General features: G+C 45.7%; 1 protein-coding gene across 4 annotated transcripts; it reads left to right on the top strand.

The window, feature by feature from the left end:
- Positions 1 to 119: 119 nt before the first annotated feature.
- On the top strand, positions 120 to 17,154 carry LOC140208663 (uncharacterized). Of its 4 annotated transcripts, none has more exons than XR_011888857.1 (3): positions 132 to 191; positions 10,447 to 10,588; positions 16,723 to 17,154. XR_011888857.1 is itself a non-coding variant. In XM_072277508.1 (2 exons), exon 2 carries the CDS (start codon positions 7,376 to 7,378, stop codon positions 8,246 to 8,248), a length of 873 nt encoding a protein of 290 aa, XP_072133609.1. In that variant the 5' UTR covers positions 120 to 191; positions 7,053 to 7,375; the 3' UTR covers positions 8,249 to 10,266. The 4 variants fall into 4 exon arrangements, 2 of the variants coding, with proteins under 2 accessions (XP_072133609.1, XP_072133608.1); XR_011888858.1 differs by lacking the exon at positions 132 to 191 and adding an exon at positions 2,865 to 2,898; XM_072277508.1 differs by lacking the exons at positions 10,447 to 10,588; positions 16,723 to 17,154 and adding an exon at positions 7,053 to 10,266 and having other exon boundaries at positions 120 to 191.
- The last annotated feature ends 1,145 nt before the right edge of the window (positions 17,155 to 18,299 follow it).

Raw genomic sequence — 18,299 nt, 5'->3', positions numbered from 1 at the left:
CCGCCTCCTCTATTGGTTGGAAGTATTGATTGACATCGCTTCGCACCAATGAGAATAGAGCAGCGCATGAATGCTCTGTTGACACCACTGGGGGAGGGGCTGGTCACGTGATTAGTAGCCCGGCCGTTAAACCGACCAAGCTCGAGCTCACCAGCGCGCGGGGCACAAAAGGCCCCGGATGATCGGTTGAGGTGAGAAGGGATCTCCGGGTTGGGGGTCTCACCGGGCGGCGTTTTCAACACCGACTTCGGGTAGTTGCTGTGACTCCGGACTCCGTGACCCGCAATCCCGGGACAGTCCTGCTCTCTTCCCTCTCTCTCAGCCCCACCATCCGTACACGGGCCCCGGGGAGCTTCCGGCTGATGAGGGAATGGGAACCGATGGGTCTCTCAGACAGAGCTGAGCTCCAGCTGTCTAAATGCAAGGATCGGGAACTCGGAGAAAGGGAACAAAATCTTTTACATCAGCTGTTGTGAAAATCACCTTTGTTCTGCCTCCAGTCACAAACAAGAGAAAATCTGCAGATGCTGGAAATCCGAGCAACACACACAAATTGCTGGAGGAACTCAGCATTAGTACTCTTTTCCATAGATGCTGCCTGGCCTGCTGAGTTCCCCCAGCATTTTGTGTCTGTTGCTTGTTCCACCCCCTCTTGTTCTGGACTTTCTACCCGTGAGAACATGTTTTGTCCCACTCTCTCTGGGTACATAATGATATCAAACACCTTTGTCCTGGGCAACAAGTAGCTTTCACATCACAAATGTGCCAGACTCCAATGAGACAGACTACTGCCCTTCCCTTCATATTCATTGGCATTGCCATCACTGAGTTCACCACCGTCAGTCACCTGGGGGAGGGTTCAGGGGAAATATTTATGTACAATACAGAAACTGGTGTTACCTGTGTGTATTGTGGTGATGCAAAAGTTGCTGGAGAATTTGAAAGTGGGAAGAAGTGGAGTGATAGTTTGAAATCTGACTTTTTAAAGCGTCATTTAGCAAGCAAATCAGATATGGACAATGTGCAAAAGCTCTGGCGAGAAAATCCTTCATTACCCGTTACAGGCCTGCTACATAGGTTGTGTGAGAGTGCAGATGAACTCCATCAAACCCAGAGGAGATCAAAGTTCTTACTGACAGTGATTTGCTAGCAGTTAAAATGAATACCTCTCTATATAAAATTCACTGTGCACATGTTGTCACTGGTTAAAAGAATGAACAGTACAAGATTTACTTTACTTTGTACTTTATTGTCGCCAAACAATTGGTAGTAGAATGTATAATCATCACAGCGAAATTTGATTCTCCGCTTCATACTCCCTGGATTACAAATATTAAATATTATAAATATTAAAATTAGTTAAAATTAGTAAATATTAAAAATTTAAATTATAAATCATAAATAGAAGATAGAAGAATGGGAAGTAAGGTAGTGCAAAAAAACCGAGAGGCAGGTCCTTGCTCCAGATATTTGGAGAGTACAGCCCAGATCCGGGTCAGGATCCATTCAGCAGTCTTATCACAGTTGGAAAGAAGCTGTTCCCAAATCTGGCCGTACGAGTCTTCAAGCTCCTGAACCTTCTCCTGGAGGGAAGAGGGATGAAAAGTCTGTTGGCTGGGTGGGTTGCGTCCTTGATTATCCTGGCAGCACTGCTCTGACAGCGTACGGTGTAAACTGAGTCCACGGACAGAAGATTGGTTTGTGTGATGCGCTGCGCCGTGTTCACGATCTTCTGCAGCTTCTTTCGGTCTAGGACAGGACAACTTCCATACCAGGTTGTGATGCACCCTAGAAGAATGCTTTCTACAGTGCATCTATAAAAATTAGTGAGGGTTTTAGAGGACAGGCCAAATTTCTTTAGTTTTCTCAGGAAGTAAAGGTGCTGGTGGGCCTTCTTGGCAGTGAACTCTGCCTGGTTGGACCAGGTCAGGTCATTTGTGATATTTACCCCGAGGAACTTAAAGCTCTATGTGCAGACCGGTCATTACAAATTAGAGGGGACATTGGTGGCGGAACCTCCACTGTCCCTTATGCCCTCACCTACAAGATGTGCGTCCAGCTGCAGCTTGTAACCCTGCACTTTATGGAGTTGGAACTTGAAATGGATCAATTCCAGATCATCCAGGCAGTGATGCAGCCAGTCAGGATGCTCTCAGTTGTGTTCCAGTAGAAAGTTCTTAGGATTTGGGACTCAATCCCAAGCTTCTTCAGCCGTCTGAGGTGAGCAAGGTACTGTTGTGCTTTTTTCACAACACAGCCGGTATGTACAGACCATGTGAGGTCCTCGCTGATGTTTATGCCAAGGATCTTAAAGCAGTTCACTGTCTCAACCCCAGATCCATTGATGTCAATCGGGATTAGCCTGTCTCCATTCCTCCTGTCGTTCACAATCAGCTCCTTTGTTTTTTTTAGATTAGATTGGATTCAACTTTATTGTCATTGTGCCAAGTACAGATACAAAGCCAATGAAATGTGGTTAGCATCTGACCAGAAATGCAAAGAATCGTGTTATTTACAAAATAACTGAATAAAAAAGTGCTACAGCACACAAATATAAAAGTACTGAGACAGTACAATATGGATGCAATACTGCTTAGCGCTGTGACGAGAGGTTCAGCAGGGTCACAGCCTCAGGGAAGAAGCTCTTCCTGTGCCTGTTGGTGTGGGAGCGGAGGCTCCTTTAGCACCTCCTTGATGGGAAGAGAGTTAAAAAGTCCATGGTTAGGGTGAGATGTATCCTTGATAATTCTTTTCGCTCTACCCAGGCAGCGTTTATGGTAGATGTTCTCAATGGTGGACAATTGGCTGTCGATAATCCGCTGGGTAGTTTTCACCACACACTGGAGTGCTTTGCGCTCTGATACAGGACAATTGCCATACCACACTGAGATGTAGTTGGTGAGTATGCTCTCAATGGTACAGCAGTAAAAGTCTGTCATATCCTGGGACAGAGGTGAGCTTTCTTGTTGCTCCGCAGGAAGTAAAGGTGCTGTTGTGCCTTCTTGATCAGAATGGAGGAGTTCAGGGACCAGATGAGATCCTCGGAAAAGTGGACACCAAGGAATTTGAAGCTTGATACACGCTCCACTACAGTTCCGTTGATGTAGATGGGGACGTGAGTGTGGCTCCTGGCATGCCTGAAGTCCACAATGATCTCCTTGGTCTTCTGGGTGTTAAGGGCCAGATTGTTGTCGGCACACTACACAGCCAGGTGCTGGACCTCGTCCCTGTAGGCTGTCTCATCATCCCCTCTGATCTGGCCAACCACCATGGTGTCATCTGCGAACTTGATTATGGAGTTAGAACCATGTACAGGAATGCAGTCATAGGTGAAAAGGGAGTACAGAAGAGGGCTCAGCACACAGCCTTGAGGCACGCCGGTGTTCAGGGTGAGAGCGGAGGAGGAGAGGTTGTCTAACTTAACTGATTGGGGTCTGTTAGTCAGAAAGTCCAAGGTCCAATTGCAGAGGGATGAGCTGATAGCAAGCTGGCGAAGTTTAGTGATCAGCTTGAAGGGGCTTACAGAATTGAATGCCGAACTAAAGTCAATGAACCTCATTCTGACATAAGAGTTGGGGTTGTCCAGGTGGGTCAGGGCAGAGTGAAGTGCCGTGGAGATGGCGTCCTCCGTTGACCTGTTGGTGTGAAAGGCAAATTGATGGGGGTGCAGGGTAGTGGGCAGACAGGATTTCAGATGTGACAGAACCAGTCTTTCAAAGCACTTTGCAATGATGGGGGTGAGTGCAACTGGGCGGAAATCATTCAGGCTCGTGGCAGTGGAATGCTTCGGCACTGGCACGATGGTGGCGATCTTGAAGCTTGTGGGGGACAACACCCTGGGCCAGGGACAGATTAAAAATGTCTGTGAAGACCCCGGCCAACTGTCCTGCGCAGACTCTGACCACACGGCCAGGTATTCCATCCGGACCAGCTGCCTTCTGTACATTCACCCTGCTCAGGGTCCACAAACATCAGAGGTGGAAAGTGAGAGAGACAGTTCACCAGGTGGGAGATCCGCTTTGAGGGTGACCTCCTTGTTCCCTCGATCAAAGCGAGCGTAGAAGTAATTGAGCTCATCAGGGAGGGTAGCAGAGCTGGAAGGGGGCACAGTACTAGGAGGTTTGAAGTCTGTAATGACCTGTATGCCATGTACATGGGCTGGGGGTCAGAGGAGTTGAAATGCTCCTCGATTCTCTGTTTGTAAATGTGTTTAGCCTGAGAGATTCCCCTCCTCAGGTTGGCCCTGGCTGAGCTGTAAGCCTCCTGGTCTCCAGACCTGAAGGCTGAATCTCTGGCTTTGAGCAGGAGGTGAACCTCTCTGTTCATCCATGGTTTCTGACTGGGGAAAACTTTTATTTGTTTTAGTGATGTCTCTCTACCTACACACTTGTTGATGTGCTCAAGGACAGAGTTGGTTTATAAATCAATGTTAATCTGAGAGTCTGTGGTGGCATGGGCAGCAAACATGCTCCAGTCTGTGTGCTGGAATTGGTGCTGAAGAGCAGAGTCAGCCCCCTCCAGCCAGATCTTAATAGTCTTCATTGTGGGTTTCACATGGTTAATGACCGGGCTATACTTGGGAAACAGAAACAATGAAAGATGGTCAGATTGTCCCAGGTGGGGGAGGGTAGTGAGTTTGTAAGCATCAGCCACATTTGTGTAGACATTGTCTAAGGTTTTATTCCACGTGGTGGTGCATAATACATTTTGGTAAAATCTTGGAAGCACGGTACGTAGGTTACAATGATTAAAGTCCCCAGCGACAGTCAAAGCTCCATCTGGATGCAATGTCTGCAGCTTGCTAATAGCAGCACTGAGGTCTTTCATGGCTACTTTAGCATTAGCATCCAGTGGAACATAAACTGCGACAGCAATGATGCATGTTTTGTGACAATGAGGGGAGGTTGTTTTCTTGACACCAGTCAGATGTTGTTCAGACACCAGATACAGTCAGCAATCAAATGGTTGAGCCTGGAGCCTTCTCCTCCCCACCCTCCCGCCACCTTCTTTATTGGGTCTCTGCCCCTACCCTCTTCAGTCCTGACGAAGGGTTATGGCCGGAAACGTTAACTGATCATTTCCACGGATGCGGCCCGACCTGCTGAGTACCTCCAGCGTCTTGTGAATGGTGCGATGAATGTGCTGTGCTGTGTATATCACAATGCAAGAAGCATCGTAGGAAAGCCAGATGAGCTCAGGACAGGGAATTATGATATTGGTGCCATAATTAGGACTTGGTTGCACCCAACGTCTGAGGGATTTAGAGGAACAAACTTGTAGAGAGATCGCAGACCATGCCAAGAAACAAAGGTTGATTCAGTAAGTGATTTTAACTTTCCATATATTGACTGGGACTCCCATACTGTAAAAGGACTAGATGGGTTAGAGTTTGTCAAATGTGCCCTTAATCAGTAAGTAGAATTCCCGACGTAGAAGTGTGCAATAAGCTGTTAGGGAATGATCCAGGGCTGGTGACAGAATTTAGTGATCATCATGCCATGAGATTCAAAGTAAATATGGAAAAAGAAAGGTCTGGACCAGGGGTTGAGATTCTAAATTGGAGAAAGGTCAATTTTGATGGTATCAGAAAGGATCTGACAAGTGTGGTTTGGGACAGGCTGTTTTCTGGCAAAGGAGTACTTGGTAAGTGGGAGGCCTTCAGAAGTGAAATTTTGAAGGTATCTAGTTTGTACATGTCTGCCAAAATAAAAGTTGAAAGGTAACTGGTGCTGGGAACCTTGGTTTTCAAGCGATATTGAGGTCCCGAATATTTTGTCCCTCTGAATGCCTCAGACTGTTGGGTGCTACCAAGACTCATTAATGACTACAATATCATAATTCCACCCCCAAGCTCATCCGACTTTTTTTTAGTCGTCTTCTGTGGGTTTCTAAAAGCTTCCCAATAGTTTTTGCTCTTCTGTTTGCCCTCTCTTTGGCTTTTATGTTGGCTTTGGTTTCTCATTTCAGCCACGGTTGTGTCCTCCTGCCTTTCCAATGTTTCCACATCTTTCGGATGTATCGATCACTCAGCTCCTGAATTGCTCCCAGAAACTCCAGCCATTGCTGCTCCATTGTCACTCCTACCTTTTCCCTTCCAAACAAGTTTGGCCAGCTTCTCTGTCATAGAAACATGGAGAAGTTCAGTACACAAACAGGCTATTTGGTCCATCTGGTCAATGCTGAAAAATCATTCAAGCTGTCTAATGCAACTACCTGTACTGGGACCATCGTCCTCCAGACCCCTACCATCCAGGCTCCCATCCAAACTTCTTTTAAATGGTGAAACTGAGCTCATATTCACCACTTGTGCTGGCATCTCATTCTGCACTCTCACAACCATTTCAGTAAAGAGCTTTTCCAAATGTTCCTGTTTAATTATCAACTTCCCCACTTACCCCTGACCTCTGGTTGTAGTCTCACCCAACCTCGGTGGAAAAAGCTGCTTGCATTTGCCCTATCTATACCCTCATAATTTTGTATACTTCTAACAAATCCTCAAAGCAATGTATAATTTCTTTCTTTATGTTTAGAGCCTTTCTTAGATGTGTAAGATGATAAAGGGCATTGATCATGTAGATAGCCAGAGGTTTTTTCCCAGGGCTGAAATGGCTAACATGAGGGGGTATAGTTTTACAGTGCTTTGAATCAGATACCGAGGGGATGACAGGGGTAAGTTTTTTTACAGAGAGTGGTGGGTGCGTGGAATGCACTGCCGGCTACTTGTGTGAGTATTTCAGTTACTGTGGGGCCAGGAACCCATGCAGCTCAGTGGGAACAGGGAATAATACCAATGGGGAGAGTCAGACTGAGCCAGGTCACAGATTGGAGACGGCAGAAATGCCCCATTCTGATAGAGACAGGAAGAGCATCAGAGAATTTGCTGGTCACTCCAGATACCAGCTCTGTGCCCAGTTAGAAGATGATTTCTCTCTCCAACCTGGATTGAACCTCACTGTAACAGTGTGATGCCAGATCACACCTTGGCAACTCAAGTGATCTCATCTGAAATGTTGTCCGACACCCATTGATGGATTTTGTAAATCTTTTTACAGGTTAAAAATGACGAGGAATTTATCTACGGGAATCTTGAACACAACACACCAGTTTTGCTGTTCTTGTCCAGATATTTAAGAAGTAGAGCAAGCGAATCACTTGATCGTCCCGCCCGCTCAGACTGTGGGGAGGGATTCACTCAGTCATTTCAACTGAAGATATATCAGCAAGTTCACACCGGACAAGGCCATTCATTTGTTCTGTGGGTGAGAAGGCATTCAGTTGCTCATCCCACCTGTGGACACATCAGTCAGTTCATCCTGGGCAGAGGCTGGTCATCTGCTGAATTTGTGGGGGAGGATGCATTCAGTCATCTGACCTAATGGCTCACCAGCGAGTTCACACCAGGGAGCAGCCGTTCACCTGCTCAGACTGTGGGAAGGGATTCACTTGCTCAACCAAACTGAAGGTACATCACAGAGTTCACACTGGGGAGAGGCCGTTCACCTGCTCAGACTGCGGGAAGCGATTCAGCATATCATCTCACCTTCTGATTCACCAGGCAGTTCACACTGAAGTGAGGGATTTCATCTGCTCAGTCTGCGGGAAGAGATTCTCTCAGTCATCCAACCTACAGAGACACCAGCGAGTTCACACTGGGGAGAAGCCATTCACCTGCTCAGACTGTGGAAAGGGATTCACGCGGTCATCCCACCTGCAGAGTCACCAGCGAGTTCACACTGGGGAGGGGCTGTTCACCTGCTCAGACTGTGGGAAGGCATTCACTCAGGCATCTCACCTACGGAGACACCAGTCAGTTCACAATGGAGAGAGGCCATTCACCTGCTCAGTCTGTGGGAAGACATTCACTCAGTTATCCAACCTACAGACACACCAGCGAATTCACACTGGGGAGAAGCCGTTCACCTGCTCAGACTGTGGGAAGGGATTCACACAGTTAGCTAACCTACAAACACACCAGTCAGTTCACACTGGGAAGAGGCCGTTCACCTGCTCAGACTGTGGGAAGGGATTCACCACATCGTCTCACCTACTGAGTCACCAGTCAGTTCACACTGCAGTGAGGGATTTCACCTGCCTAGACTGTGGGAAGAGATTCTCTCAGTCATCCAACCTACAGACACACAAGCGAGTTCACACTGGGGAGAAGCCGTTCACCTGCTCAGACTGTGGAAAGGGATTCACTCGATCATCCAACCTACAGAGTCACCAGCGAGTTCACACTGGGGAGTGACTGTTCACCTGCTCAGACTGTGGGAAGGGATTCTCTGTCATCTGATCTTTTGGCACACCAGCGAGTTCACACTGGGGAGAGGCCATTCACTTGCTGTGAATGTGGGAAGGCATTCACACGATCATTTCATCCACTGAAACACCAGTGAGTTCACACTGGTTAAAGGCTGATCACCTGCTCACACTTTGGGAAGAGATTCTCTCAGCCATCTTCACCAAGGGTGCATCATTGAGTTCACACTGGGGGGAGGCCGTTCTTCTGCTGTGAATGTGGGAAGGGATTCACTCAGTCATCTAACCTTGTGACACACTAGCAAGTTCACACTGGGGAGAATGTTTCAATAAGCTGCCTGCTGGATATTTGTCCATTACCATTGCTGAATGCAATTTCAACAGTGACTGTCGGTGCTGAACTCTGCAATTATTGCTGCTGCTCACCACACCCAGTTCTGCACCCTGGTCACTGGGCATGGGAGGAGCTTATTCTGCTGCATATTCACCTTTAATGGGACTGGAGATTAATATTCTGGATCTGAGACAAATAAATCAGTTCTATTTTAAACGCTGTCTTCATTACTTAGTGAATTTATAACACACCTTGTACAGTAGAGAGTCAACTCAGGCTGGCTGGACACTGCCAGTGATTCTGTTCTACAACAGTCCTTTTAAATCCTCCCCTGTTGTTCCCCTTTTGCTCTCCCTGTGGGATGGGTTCCAATCACCACTCTGCGGGTGAAGAGGTTTCCCTTGAATTTTCTGCAGACTAAAGAAGTCGAGCTGATTGCAGTTCTGTCTGAGATGTTCTTCACCCCTGAAATCTCTGGGCTGAGTTAACCTCCTTATTCAGGGCTCATTTCCACATTATGGGTCATTTTTCCTGCTTCTAAAGGGTTGTTAGAAAACACCACTGTCCTCTGAAGACTGAAAGCAGGATGGGAAACCATTAGTTGGATGCTCAATGAAGCAGGGTCAGAAACCAGAGGCGGGTCTGCACAGGGCAGAGTTTGGGGCTCTGAACGATGGTCAGGGTAAGAATGTATGATGAGGAGAAGGGAATCAGCAACGGGGTGGGGCAACGAATGACAGAGTAGCAACATTTGGAAGCTGATTGACAGGGAAAATAATTCGGTTGACTGATGACACAAACAACGCCTGTGGTGAGGTGCTCCATTGATCGAGGAACATGTGTGTGTTGGGAATGGTTATATCTATTGAGGGAGTTGTTCCTGCTTGTTTATTCTGTAATATTATATCCAGATGTTTATATTTTAGATTATCCTATCTGTAATAATGTATTGATTATCATATAAATTGTGAGATTCTGTCCTGAACTGGATCAGGCTGGAATTTATGGTGCCTTAATGAAGTTATGGTGGTCATTCATGAGTTTGTATTTTAAAGCAAGATTTTGGTGAATGATATTTGCCACTTCATTGTGCCTTCATATGTAATCAGATTGAGTTAAACTGCTTTAGGATCCCGGAATGTGTTGGATTGTGTCTGGTTTCTCGGCATTTGCTGCATTTATTGCCTTGTTTGTTTGTATTGTATGTGTTTTTGATTTTGTTTCTCTTTTTGTGAACCCCCTTGTGCTGTATTTCTGCAAGGAACCCCTCTGTTTCTGGGAAGAGGTTTCCAACTCTAGTCAGGTGCTCGATGCTTCCCTGTCACCATCTCGTCTGCTCAGATCGTTGGGATGTCTCCCATGGAGGGTCATACTCTGGTTAATGTTTTCTTCCATAATGATGATTTATTTTTCTCAGTTTGCCTCTCATTTAAGTTTTCTGGTCTGTATTTCTTATCATGATTGCAGATACACACATGGAGTGCTGAATCCTGTTCAGTTTATATACTTAGAAGTTTTATCTGACAGTTGTGATTTTTTTTTTCATGTGTGTTATTCCTCTTCCTCCTTCTGTCCAAGGTTATTTTAATCTAAATGGGTTTGAGTGTAAATAGTCTTTTCTAAAGTTGTCATTTCAGTTCTTATTTATCTTTGTAAATTTTACTGATTGAAATAGGACAAAATATTTTCATTAAAAAAGTCAATGTCTGTATTCATGAGAATGTTTATTGCTTTTGTTGTATTTAACTATTGGGCTCTGTTTGGTAGGTTTTTTAAAGCCTTGAACTAAATTTTGTCAAAGGTTTTCCCTATTTCACACTACTTTCTATTGTCTTTGCTTGTTGATATTTCAGATACGTGTGTATCAAGAGTCCCGATGAAGGGTCTTGGCCCAAAATGCTGATTTCCATCCATAGATGCTGCCTGAGCTCCTCCAGCACTTTGTGTTTAGTTCAGAAACAAAGGTTCTGAACTTAAAGAGGGGTAACTTTGAAGGTATGAGACGTGAATTAGCTAAGATAGACTAGCAAATGACACTTAAAGGATTGACGGTGGATATGCAATGGCAAGCATTTAAAGGTTGCATGGATGAACTACAACAATTGTTCATCCCAGTTTGGCAAAAGAATAAATCAAGGAAGGTAGTGCACCCGTGGCTGACAAGAGAAATTAGGGATAGTATCAATTCCAAAGAAGAAGCATACAAATTAGCCAGAGAAAGTGGCTCACCTGAGGACTGGGAGAAATTCAGAGTTCAGCAGAGGAGGACAAATGGCTTAATTAGGAAGGGGAAAAAAGGACATAAATAATCTTCCAGAAATAGTAGGGGACAGAGGGTCCAGTGAGATGGAGGAACTGAGCGAAATACATGTTAGTAGGGAAGTGGTGTTAGGTAAATTGAAGGGATTGAAGGCAGATAAATCTCCAGGGCCAGATGGTCTGCATCCTAGAGTGCTTAAGGAAGTAGCCCAAGAAATAGTGGATGCATTAGTGATAATTTTTCAAAACTCGTTAGATTCTGGACTAGTTCCTGAGGATTGGAGGGTGGCTAATGTAACCCCACGTTTTATAAAAGGAGGGAGAGAGAAACCGGGGAATTATAGACCGGTTAGCCTAACGTCGGTGGTGGGAAAACTGCTGGAGTCAGTTATCAAGGATAACAGCACATTTGGAAAGCGGTGAAATGATCGGACAAAGTCAGCATGGATTTGTGAAAGGAAAATCATGTCTGACGAATCTCATTGAATTTTTTGAGGATGTAACTAGTAGAGTGGATAGGGGAGAACCAGTGGATGTGGTATATTTGGATTTTCAAAAGGCTTTTGACAAGGTCCCACACAGGAGATTAGTGTGCAAACTTAAAGCACACGGTATTGGGGGTAAGGTATTGATGTGGGTGGAGAATTGGTTAGCAGACAGGAAGCAAAGAGTGGGAATAAACGGGACCTTTTCAGAATGGCAGGCGGTGACCAGTGGGGTACCGCAAGGCTCAGTGCTGGGACCCCAGTTGTTTACAATATATATTAATGACTTGGATGAGGGAATTAAATGCAGCATCTCCAAGTTTGCGGATGACACGAAGCTGGGTGGCAGTGTTAGCTGTGAGGAGGATGCTAAGGGGATGCAGGGTGACTTGGATAGGTTGGGTGAGTGGGCAAATTCATGGCAGATGCAATTTAATGTGGATAAATGTGAAGTTATCCACTTTGGTGGCAAAAATAGGAAAACAGATTATTATCTGAATGGTGGCCGATTAGGAAAAGGGGAGGTGCAACGGGACCTGGGTGTCATTATACACCAGTCATTGAAAGTGGGCATGCAGGTACAGCAGGCGGTGAAAAAGGCGAATGGTATGCTGGCATTTATAGCGAGAGGATTCGAGTACGGGAGCAGGGAGGTACTACTGCAGTTGTACAAGGCCTTGGTGAGACCACACCTGGAGTATTGTGTGCAGTTTTGGTCCCCTAATCTGAGGAAAGACATCCTTGCCATAGAGGGAGTACAAAGAAGGTTCACCAGATTGATTCCTGGGATGGCAGGACTTTCATATGAAGAAAGACTGGATGAACTGGGCTTGTACTCGTTGGAATTTAGAAGATTGAGGGGGGATCTGATTGAAACGTATAAAATCCTAAAGGGATTGGACAGGCTGGATGCAGGAAGATTGTTCCCGATGTTGGGGAAGTCCAGAACGAGGGGCCACAGTTTGAGGATAGAGGGGAAGCCTTTTAGGACCGAGATTAGGAAAAACTTCTTCACACAGAGAGTGGTGAATCTGTGGAATTCTCTGCCACAGGAAACAGTTGAGGCCAGTTCATTGGATATATTTAAGAGGGAGTTAGATATGGCCCTTGTGGCTACGGGGGTTAGGGGGTATGGAGGGAAGGCTGGGGCGGGGTTCTGAGTTGGATGATCAGCCATGATCATAATAAATGGCGGTGCAGGCTCGAAGGGCCGAATGGCCTACTCCTGCACCTATTTTCTATGTTTCTCTAGATTTCTCGAATCTGCAGGTCCTCTTGTTTCCCAGATACTTTTGTTTCTTGAAAGACCAAGCCAAGAACAAGCTGGTAGTGGGGTTGTGTGGCTCTGTTGGTAAAATATTAAATAAAATCATTGGAAAGAGGTGGCATAGGGTTGGAAGGTGTAGAATTAAGGAACAGCAAATGTAAAAAACAAAAAAATCCCTGATGGGAATTGTAGAGACCTCCAAACTGAAGTAAGTATGTAGTCCACAAATGACAATGGGAGATAGAAAATGCATCCCAAAAGGGCAATGCAGAGGAGATGTACAAGGATGTTGCCTGGATTGGGGAGCATGCCTTATGAGAGTTGGTTGAGTGAACTCGGCCTTTTCTCTTTGGAGTGACGGAGGATGAGAGGTGACCTGATAGAGGTGTATAAGAAGAGGAGAGGCATTGGTTGTGTGGACAGACAGGTTTTTTCCCCAGAGCTGAAATGGCTAACACAAGAGGGCACTGTTTTAGGGTGCATGGGTGTAGGTACAGAGGAGATATAAAGGGTAAATTTTTTATGCAGTGAGTAGTGAGTGCGTGGAATGGGCTGCCAGAGACAGTGTTGAGGTGGAAACGATGGGGTCTTTTAAGAGTCTCCTGGATAGGTACATGGAGCTTAGAAAAATAGAGGAGTATGGGTAAGCCTAGGTAGTTCTAGGGTAAGGAAATGTTTGGCACAGCTTTGTGGACCAAGGGGCCTGTTCTGTGTTGTAGGTTTTCTGTATCTCTAAGGTGCTGCATGTGAGGTTGCTTAACAAGATCACAGCGCATGGAATTACAGGAAAGGTGCTTGTATGGGTCGAAGCTTGGCTGACTGACCAGGGAGAAAGAGTCAGAATAATGTGGCAATTCTGTTTTGCTGTCACTAACTAATGGTGTTCCATGGGGGTCAGTATTGAGACTGCATCTTTTCATGTTAAATCTGAATGATATGGATGACGGAATTGATACCTTGGTGACGAACTTTGCAGTTGATACAAAGATAGGTACAGGGCAGGTAGTTTAGAGCAAAGTGGGAGTCTGCAGATGGACTTCGATAGGTTTGGATAACAGGCAACTAAGTAGTAGATGAAATACAGTGTATGCAAATATATGCTCACGTACAATTGGTAGGAGGAATAAGGGCGTTGGAAAAAAAAATAAATGGGAGAAAATTCAAAAATCTGAGGTGCATAGGTACTTGGGAGTCCTTGAGCAGGAGTCCGGAAAGGTTTGCTTGCAGATTGAGTTGATAAAAGATGAAAACGGTAATGTTAACATATAAGAGCAAGGATGTGACACTGTAGCTTTATAACACATCGGTCAGTTCGCTGTTGGTGTATTGTGAGCAGTTTCCGACCTCCTGTCTGAGAAAAAGATGTGCTCGTATTGGAGCGGGTCTGGAGAAGGTTCATGAAGGTTCTAGGAATGAAAGGGTTAACTTAGGATCGTTAGACGGCTTTGACCCTGTACTCACTGGTCCAGAAGAAAGAGAGGGGATCTCATTGAAACCTATCAAATATTGAAAGGCCTGGACAGAGTGGCTATGAAGAAGATGCACCCTACGCTGTGTGAGTCTGGGACCAGAGGCCACGGCCTCAATGTATAGAGCATCCACTGAGAGCAGAGATGAGGAGGAATTTCTGTAGTCAGGGAGTGGTAAATCTTTGGAATTCATTGCCACAGATGGAGCAGAGGCCAAGTCAGTGAGTGTATTTTAAATGGATGTTGAAAGATTATGGGGAGAAGGCAGGAGAATGGGGTTGAGAGAGATAATCAATTGGACACGAAGGAATGGTGGAACAGACTCGATTGGCTGAGCAGCCTCTGTCTCACATCTCATGGCTCATGGACTGAAGAGGCTAGTGCGGTTGCATTAGGGTTAAGGTATCGTGAGGGTATCCACGCCTGGATTATTTCCTATTGATGCTGCCTGGCCTGCTGCGTTCCACCAGAATTTTCTGTGTGTCGCTTGAATTTCCAGCATCTGCAGATTTTCTCGTGTTTACACCCTGGATTATTGTATTCAGTTTTGGTGGTTCTGCTGTAGGAGAGAGGACGTCAAGCTGGAATGAGTGCAGGAGAGATTTACGAGAATGGTGCCGGTACTCGAGGGACTGAGTTCTGGAGAGAGGCTGGGCAGGTTGGGACTTCACACTTTGAAGTGCAGGAGATTGAGGCTGACATGATGCAAGTGTTCCAAACCCTGAGTGTCCAGAACTGGGGAACGTGCGCAGTCCTTTTCCCCACTTTTGTGGAACCAACAACCAGACGGCACTGGTTCAAGGTGAGAGAGGATTGATTTAATAGGGATGCCAGGGGAAAATTATTAATCCGCTCTCCCTTCCGGTTCATCGTTTAACTAACTCGATGAGTCCACTCTCAGGTTAAAGGAGCAACACCTCATATTACATCCGGGTAGTCTACAACCCGATGGCATGAACATCGATATCTTTAACTTCTACCTCTTCCTTTTCCTTTCATCAACACACACACCCGTCTCCTCCATTCTGTCTCCCCACTTCTCTCTTCTCCACTGTGGACCGTCTCCCTCTGGTTCCTCTTTTACTTCCTCTTTTCCCCATGGTCCGCTCTCCTATCCTATCAAATTCCTTCTTTTCAGTCCTTTGCATTTTCCACCTCCCACCTCTCAGCGTCTCACTTCATCTCCCACCTCCCCCACCCACTCACCTTCACTCTTACCTGGCTTCACCTACCATCTACCAGCTTGGACTCTTCCACTCCCCGCATCATCTTGTTCCAGCTTCTCCCCACTTCCAGTCCTGATGAAGGGTCTCGGCAGGAAATCTCTGTTTTGCTTTATCCCCCTCTATAGAAGCTACCTGACCTCCTGACTTCCTCCAACATCTTGTGTTTCTTACTCTGCATCTCCAACACCTGCAGAATCTCATCGGGACAGAGTGCAGAATGCAGAGAGTACATTGGGTCTCACTAATGTCGAGGAGGACACACGTGGAAAACTGGAAACAGTAGATGACCCCTGTTTGGGACCCTGTCTAGTGGTGAGGAGAGTGGTTTGGGGCAGGTCTAGAACTTCATCCACTTGCAGAGTTGGCTTCCAGCCCCCTACACCCCTCCTTATTGCTGTAAACCTCTCTCTTTTCTGGACAGCACTTCCACTTGGTGGTGATTTGCCACAATAACAGGAGCCCCTGATTTGTGGACTCTGTTGTCACCGGGTGGTGCTCTGCCGCAGTAACGCTGAGAGACAGAAATGTGACGCTGCAGACTGCTGAAATGTTTATTCAAGATTCAAGGTTGTTTAATTCCATTTCCAACAGACAAGTGTAAATGAGATCGAAATAGTTATTACTCCGGCTCCAAAGCAACACAAAAACACAATAGTAAAAACATATATCCACAGCTTATGTACTGTGCACGGATTGATCATATGATACTCTATGAAGATGCTTCATAAATACCCTATCGTTTGTGAATATGTTCTAAATTTCAGGGCCAAATCATCTCACCTCTGCTGGTAAATCATCCCATGTAATACACTGGTAAAACTGCACTGCTGGCTCCATAGCTACTCTAAGATTTCTTTCTGCTTGGGGATTAAAACTGTGCATAGAATTCCAGATGTGGCCTCACTAACACCCTGTGCAATAGTAGCTACACAGGCCCGTTACATAATCTCCACTCCCTGTGCGGTGAAGGCCAAAATACAATCTGCCTTTTGAATTACTTGATGCAGAACCAGAACGTCGTCATTAGATTTCCTTCCTTTGCTTCTGTGTTATCAGCAGATTTGGACATTTCCCATCTCGTTCCCTCCTCCAGGCAATTAAGCAGTGAATATGTTTACTGAACATACAAACATGTACCAGAGCCTGTCTGCAGGGTTAGTACTTTGCTCTGGGTGTAAGATGTGGGAATTCCGGGAATCTTCCCGTCTCCCAGACGGCCATATCGGCGCCCGGTGTGCTGAGATGCAGCTGATGAGAGAACGTGTTAGGGATCTGGAACTGCGGCTTGATGATCTACAGCTTATAATGGAACGTGAGCAGGAGATCGATAAGTGGGTGACTGTCAGGGAAGGGATGGGAAGAGCTCAGATAGCAGAGAGCACCCCTGTGGCCATCCCCCTCAGTAATTGTTATCTCGTTTTAGATGCTGTTGAGGGGGATGACCTGACAGAGGACGACCACGGCGATGCGGTCTCTAGCATTGGGTCTGGTTCCGTGGAGCAGAAGGGAAAAAGGAAGATGATCTCTGTTTTAAGTCATCATAACCTGAATCCCAACTTTGGCTATCATGGGTATCAGAATCATGCTGCACAGAACCGTCTGCATTGGCAGACTTTTTAGCTGTACTTCGAGTTACTGTGCAGGAAGGATAAATGTTAAAATCCATCTGTGGGTCGTCAGTGGTTGGCTTAGTTGTCAACTGAACTGCAGGAACAACCTTACCATCTGCCAGGTCATTCCCTATCAGCAAAGTAACATCTTCCACCGGTAAACTGGAGCATAATCCGATCTTAACAGGTCCTGAAACCAACCCTGACTGTAAAGTTACCTTGTGCAATGGAAAAGATACAATGCTGCCCCCAGTGCCTTTAATAAGATTTACCTCACCAATGTCAGTCTCATCACCAAACTTTAGAATACTGTCTAATATAAGTGACTGAGAAGCCCTAGTATCTCAAAGAATTTTCACTGGTACCGGGGTTGACCCTTCCATTACTAATATAAACCCATCTGACATAAAATGATCGAATCCCTTCTTAACTCATTCAGACCTCTCAGTCCTTAACTGAGCCTCAACAGAATGTTCAGAACCCTGTGGGTTTATAGGTGCTTCAACATACTGATCACAGGCATGTGGGACTGCCTCCTTTTCCTTTTTCTTCTTCAGGACAGGACAATTAGCCATCATATGACCAGCTTTCTTACAATAGTAACAAGAAAGACCAGAATATTTCTCCTTCAACTGCTTCCCTTCATCCTCACTCTTGTCACTAAACCCAACTTCAATTTCTGGTTTACCCTGGTTATCCCTGCTACTCCTTTGGAAGCTCTTATTCTGGGTAAACTTAACCTTATGAGTTAAAGCAAACACATCTGCTAATCTAGCAGACTCCTGCAAAGTGGCAGCATCCTTTTCATTTAAATACGTCTTTATGTCATCAGGGATGCACCTCCTGAATTCTTCAGTTAAAACCAAATCTTTCAAGCTGTTAAAATCATCATTAACATTTTTATATGTGCACCAGCGGTCAAAACACACAAACTTCTCATAAGCAAATCCATATAAGTCTGGTTCACAGATTTCCTCAAATTTCTAAACTTTTGCCTGTATGCTTCTGGGACCAACTCATAAGCACTGAGCACAGCCTGTTACACTATGTCATAATCAGCTGCTTCAACAACAGTCAAAGCAGAATAGGCTCGCTGAGCCTTCCCCTTAATTACACTTTGTAAGAGAATGGGCCAACCCTCTTTTTGCCACTTTAAACTCAGAGCAACCTTCTCAAAATGCTGAAAGTATTTATCAACCTCTGCCTCATCAAATGGAGGTAGCAATTTAACTTTCCGACTGGCCTCAAACTTATCCCCAGAGTCTAACGCGAGACCCTTTTGCTGCAATCTCTCTATCTTTTCCAGCTCGAACAGCCTCTGTCTTTCTGCTTCTTCCCTGTTTTTCTGCCTCTTCTCTCTGTTTTACTGCCTCTCTAGCCTCAACCTGCC

The sequence above is a fragment of the Mobula birostris genome, chromosome 13, assembly GCF_030028105.1.
Source record: "Mobula birostris isolate sMobBir1 chromosome 13, sMobBir1.hap1, whole genome shotgun sequence".
NCBI lineage: Eukaryota > Metazoa > Chordata > Chondrichthyes > Myliobatiformes > Myliobatidae > Mobula > Mobula birostris.
The sequence above is the reverse complement of the archived record's forward strand: the minus strand, read 5'-3'. Positions and strand labels throughout refer to the sequence as shown.

Bases quoted from the DNA above. Each gene is read 5' to 3' on its own strand.
- LOC140208663 (XM_072277508.1), top strand. From the start codon at position 7,376: ATGGCTCACCAGCGAGTTCACACCAGGGAGCAGCCGTTCACCTGCTCA.